Genomic DNA, 6,031 nt, shown 5'->3' with positions numbered 1-6,031 from the left:
AATAAGGTGAAGTGTGATATAACAGGGTCCGTGACATTGTCTTCTGGGCACACAGTGTGTATGTACCTCCTCTTACACAGGTGCACATACTTCACACTTACACATACACACCAAAAACAAAACAACAGCAAAACAGAACCCTACTGCACCAAGCCTTGGTACAAGAAGAAATGTACCACAACTCTTTAAGGTTCTGTTATCTTGTTTTACATACAGGGAAACTGAGACTTGGTGGAGGGATCAGTAAGATCAAACAAAACCTTGGGGTCCTAGGGAACTTTATTATTTTTTTAGTATCCTGTAGCTCAGGCTGGCATAGGACCAGAGGATGACCTTGAACTTTGGATCCTCCTACTTCAACATCCCAAGTGCTGGTATTGGGGGTGTGTACCACACCTGATTTGAGTGGTGCTGGGGACCAAACCCAGGTCTTCAACAAGCAGGCTTTCCAAGCACTCAATTGAGCTGAATCCCCAACCTTTTCTCATTCCAGACTTAAAGCTCTGAAGGCCTATCCAGCCCTCCTCCCTCACTGTTAAAAGTTGTAGGGGAATGCCTACATGCCCTTCTGTGCTCCCCACCTTACCTGCCAAAGCTCACTGATTCCCACCCCAACATGTAGTCTTTCCAAAGTGAGCTCATTCTCAGCATCTATAGAGCATGGTGTCTTACTGTATGCAGTATACCACTGGAGAGGCCTTGAGTTGCAGAGCTCCTTGGATACACTCAACTGAGAGGGGGGCAGGATCAGCTGGCGTGGGGCAGCTTCATTTGCTGCACTGGTCCAACAGTTCAAGGCTCCTGAATGGTGGACAGTCAGACAAGCATTTCGAAGTGTTTTATAATTCTGGACCATTTAGGTAATTAACAGGCAAGACATGGAGGGAGGGAGATGGCCCAAGGACAGGCATAAGTGGCTGAGCCTCTGCACCCACCATTCAGAGTGGATTCAGACCTCACCCACACCAGCTGCAACTCTAGAAGCCACCGGACCCCATGAGAACCCCGAAACCACCTTGTGTTCCACTCCCTGGCTCCACAGAGGCCTGGAAAATGGACCAAGAAATCTGAAAGGAAAAAAAAATCCACAGAAGATGCCCCCACCGGTTTGATTGTATAAATAGTTTATTTCTGCTCACAGCATCATATACGCATTATAAAAGGGGATGGGAACAAAGAAGAGAATGGCGAAGACAGAGAATTACAGGAAAACCAAAACACCGAAGCCAGGGGACCCCATTCCAACACCTGTCACACAGTGTGTGAAGAGAACAGCGCTAAATCAAAACTGGCCTCCCTGGGCCTATGAGAAACCATTCCAAACCTCGCTTGGGGAGGCCAAATTCCACTGCAGGAACCCACAGGACAGAAGCTGGAGTGTGATGGGAACTCCCCCATGGCACCACCACACAGTGATTTTCACTGGGCTCCCTCTGGTCACAGATGAAATGGGCTTTTACTAGGTCAAACATCACAGAGATCAACTGAGACTCTTAACTATTTGCTGATACACCACAGGGCTTGACTTTACCGCACAACTATTAACAGCCAACTGCACCCTTAAGTCTTGATAATGGGGGGAGGGGGAGAAACACCACAAAATCATCCCATGCCATCGTTCGAGCAGGCCAGAATCTGAACACTGACCTGGAACTCAGGTATCGTGAGCACAGGAAGGTTACAGTATTTGGCATAGGCAATGTCACAAAATAAATATATTATTCTCTCCATATTGTGGAACTACCAAAATGTCAAAGTGCTTAAGAAATCGTGAAGAAAATAAAAGAAGGTGGATTTTTTTTTAATAATTCTATACAGAATCTTCAGACCATGGGACCAGCCCATGAAGAAGCCAGCAATGCCCCGTTGCTGTGTAAACAGACCTTGTAGGCTGCTCATCACGGCTTAGCGCTACTAAGTGTCTACAAAAAGACCAGCAGCAGAGGGCTACAGAAGACACAAGGAAGGAAGATGGGCTGCTAGATTTCAGTTTGAAAAACAATCTTCTAAGGACTGGGTGTCAAGCAGGAAGCCATGATTTCTGCCTACGTGGGGTTCCTAAGTTGACTCTTAGTGTGTCAAGGACAATAGGGATGGGCTCATATCGTGACCACCTCGGTGCTCACTCAGAACCATGGCCTCCTTTGCACAGCAATGTGTCGCCATGGAGGAAAACCAAAATGCTACTCTAAAAGATGGATTCCGAGGGGAAATTAAAAAAAAAAGAGAGAAACCAATGGTCAGCTGCAAATTTATCTTTCGCTACTGTGTTTCAGGATGGATGACAGCTTTTTACAAGCCAAGACTCACTCCTGATTATAAAGGATTTTTTAAAATTACATTATTAAAAATATGTATTTATTCTTTCACTTTATCTATTTTCCAAAGCCTCTTTCAAGTAAACTGTGAAGTGCCTGAGTACCAGTGACCATGACGTCACACGCCCGCTCCCTTTTCAACTCAAGCACTCATTGTTGTCTGCTAACCAAAGTGCTGGCTGGCTCTGAGGCCAGGCCGGCCGGCTCCCACGGGTGAATTCCAAAGGACTGATCCTTCAGACTTTTCCTCTCTTCCAATCCACGCAAACAAGGTCAGCTTTTCCAAGCTGGGATTTTATTCTTTTGGTGAATGACATCAAATACTCTAATGACAGGCATTGAGTAAAATACTGAAATCAGATAGGCTACAAGCCCAACTCAGAAACCTGAACACGTCTCCACTTGCAATGCCAAGGGGCACAAAAGGACAGTCTTTTTTTAACTAAGGAGATTATTTATTTGTGGAAGTGTTTTTTTGTTTTGTTGTTTTAAAAAAAAAAAACATGTCTGAAACCTATCACCACGTGGCTAGAATGCTCAGACATGCCTTCTAAGAAAACCATTTTGCAATTCAGCACACATCTGTAGCTGGTGTGCTCCTCCAAACCAATCAGTAGGCTGAGAGAATTTCAAATTCCACACAGAGGGTCCAGTATTTATGCGATTATGTAGTATGGAGGGAACACACACACACACACACACACACACACACACACAGCATTAATGTCAAGAACCTCACCCTTTAAATACCTGTACTGGCACCACCACCTCCAATGGTTTTCTGCTTTTGTTTTATTGGTCTCTTTATGTGATAATGACCAACACATGGACAGGGCCTAGGCCTTCTGGAAGAGGTCTCATCCCAGGCTGAACAGCAGTTCTCAACAAAATCACACCCACCCAGCCCTGGAGAGTGGAGTCTTCCAGGCCATTCCCAGCCAAGGCCAGAAGGACAGCAGCACCCTGGGCCCTCAGGCTGCCGCATGGTCCCAGGCAGTCCTCTGGACGGACCCAAACCACCACCTCCTTTGGGCCTAGAGCAGGACAAATCAAACTGCAAACAGGGGCCTGCCCTGCGACATAAAACTCAGTTTGCACAGCTCCAGAATGCAAGGAGCGGTCACCCCCTCCCCCCATCAGTATACCCCAGTGCCTACCCGCTCCCACAGGAGTATCCCCAGGGTTCCGTGAACTGCATACCTCAGGTAACTCACACGTGACTCCCCCCGCAGTGGGGGCTGGGCAGCCTGAACTTCTGGCCCTGACGGAGCGAGAAGAAATCGCTTTTGTCTCTCTGACATTCAAGCTTCCCACCTGGGGCCAGAGGGCTCACCATCGGACCCTGCGTCCTCACGTCCACTCCCCGTCGGTTCCCCCCACCCCACCCCATTGATAGCTCAAGCATTTAGACAAAAGGTCCCCTGAGCTGGGGTGGGGGGGTGGGGCAGGTGGCGAGCTGGGTTACGGTAATGCAGTCTCCACACCCTGGTTAAGTCTCCAAGTCCTGTGTTAGGGTACAGGGATCGTGTTTTAAAAATTCGAAGCATCGCTTTGGTTCGTTGTCTTTGTTCGCGGGCGCGGGTTCTCGCTCACCCAGTCGTCCATTCATTCACTCAGTGGCTCGCTGGCTCAGCCTCGTTCCCAATCGCTTCCCGGACGCATTACCGCTTCTTCTTCTGCTTGAGAGACTTCCTGCGTTTCAGGATCATCTCATAGAGCTTGTCCATGCCCTCGGTGAGGCCCTCGCCGATGATGGCGCACGCCGGCTGGACATGGTAGGTGGTGGCCGGGATGAGCTCGTGCAGCGCCAGCTGCTTCTCAATCTCGGCCACCGGCAGCGACTTGGGCAGGTCCTGCTTATTAGCGATGACCAGCAGCGGCGTGCCCTGGTTCTCCGCAAACTTGGTCACCTTGTGCAGCTCCGTCTTGGCCTCCTCTAGCCGGTCCACGTCCACCGAATCCACCACGTAGATGATGCCGTCCGTGCAGCGGCTGTAGGACTTCCACAGCGGCCGTAGCTTCTCCTGGCCGCCCACGTCCCAGAAGTGGCAGCTGATGCCCTTGGCGGTGCCGTTGCTCAGTTTGATCTTCTCGGTATTGAAGCCAATGGTGGGCACCGTGTTCACGAACTCGTTGAACTTGAGCCGGTAGAGCACCGTGGTCTTGCCGGCAGAGTCCAAGCCCAGCATAACGATGTGTAGGGACTGGAAGGCCGAGATGTTAGAGGAGATGTTGCCCATGGCTCCTCGCTGCGGCGCCGGCCACTGCGGCTGCGGCGGGAGGGCGCCGCCCCCCGAGCAGTCACAGGCCCGCTGCGACCGGGCGCACCTGGGCCCCGCCCGCCGCTGGACCCGCTGGGGCCTCGGAACGTACGGCCAGTTGGGTGCACTTAGATTCCAAGGCGCCCGCTCCCTGGTCCACCCGGTGCGCGCCCCGCATGCATCTTTCTCCGGAGGCTTTGTCTCCCGTGCAGCCGCCACGGACAGACGCCGCGGTGGAGGATGCCTGCTCCCTGCGCGCTCGCCCGGCTCGATTTGCGCCTTGCCCGCTCCGCGGCTCTGCAGCAGCCTCTGGTCTCAGTGGCGTCTCGGAGCCGCTCTGGCTTCGGCTTCCCGGGCGCGCCGCGGAGGCGCAGGCGGGGCGCGGGTTTCCCCGGGTGTCTCTGTCGGCGTTGCTGCCTTGCAGTCCCTGCAGTATCCGCGCTGCTGCTGCCGCCGCCGCCGCCACCAGCCTGCTGCGGCCGAGGGCGCCGGCCCCGCCTCTCTGGTCCCGCCCACCGGCCTCGCCCCTTCTTTGACACGCCCCGCGGTCTCCCGGGGTCAGGCGGGGTCTTCTCGGCCGGTAATGCCTTTTCGCGCGCTCCGGTCGTTCGAAATTCGTCCGGACGACCCTTCCCGCTGGCCGCGCCCAGACTATCGGCCCGGGCGCGGGCTCTTCCTCCTCAAACCGGTGACGCGTCTTTTAAAAATAGCTCCGGTCTCCGGAACCCCCGCCCCGGGCTGAGCCCGCAGCTCGCGGGGCAAGGACAGCTTCTGCAGAGGGCTAGTGCGGTGACTCTGAGGCGTCGGCGCGGGAGGGCGGAGGAGGAAGGGCTGACCTCCTCAAGCCTGCAGACTGCTACCCGGATGCTATTCCCATCACTTGGTCTCTCGCACCTAAGTGCCCTTACTGTGTCCTGGGCCCTAGTCCTTCTTGATGCTCAAGTTCCTTTTCCTGCCCTAACTTCAGGGGGCGCCCGGGAGGATCAGCTGGGAATATCACCCACCTGCTTAGATACTTCCAGACAATTCTTTCTTAGGTACCCTGGTTGTCACCTGATTTTACGCCCCCTCCCCCGACTCTGCTGACATCCCAGATGTTGTTAGAGTCTTGAGAAGGTACCTCTTTTGTCATTCCACCTTGAGAGCTATCTACCTTCAGACCACTGGGGAGGGGTGGAGTGGGGGTGGGGAGATCCAGATACCTGACTAGACTCCAGGAAAGCCCAGGATCTAGACAACCCTTGATTATAAAATGCGTGTGTATAGCTTGGAGCCGATGGTGAGATTGTCACAAACACATAATCTCTGGGTTCCATTTCCTGACTCCATTCGTGGTTTTATTTTACCTTGTAAACATGTAACAGATACATATTATTTCTGGATGCAAGGGAACTGGAGGGTGATTATGAGTGACACAGATTTGATGACGCTGGGAACTGGAGATGGCCAGAC

At 52.8% G+C, this 6,031-nt stretch overlaps 1 protein-coding gene across 1 annotated transcript; it reads right to left on the bottom strand.

Moving 5' to 3' along the window:
- Window positions 1-1,107: 1,107 nt before the first annotated feature.
- Arl4c (ADP ribosylation factor like GTPase 4C) lies at window positions 1,108-4,558 on the bottom strand. The gene has a single exon (XM_050163098.1). It carries the CDS (start codon window positions 4,556-4,558, stop codon window positions 3,980-3,982), a length of 579 nt encoding a protein of 192 aa, XP_050019055.1. The 3' UTR covers window positions 1,108-3,979.
- Between the last annotated feature and the right edge of the window lie 1,473 nt (window positions 4,559-6,031).

Source organism: Alexandromys fortis, unplaced genomic scaffold (genome assembly GCF_014885135.2).
Source record: "Alexandromys fortis isolate MF-2015 unplaced genomic scaffold, M_Fortis_MF-2015_v1.1 scaffold_139, whole genome shotgun sequence".
Taxonomy (NCBI): Eukaryota; Metazoa; Chordata; class Mammalia; order Rodentia; family Cricetidae; genus Alexandromys; species Alexandromys fortis.
This window is presented reverse-complemented; position numbering and strand designations above follow the sequence as displayed.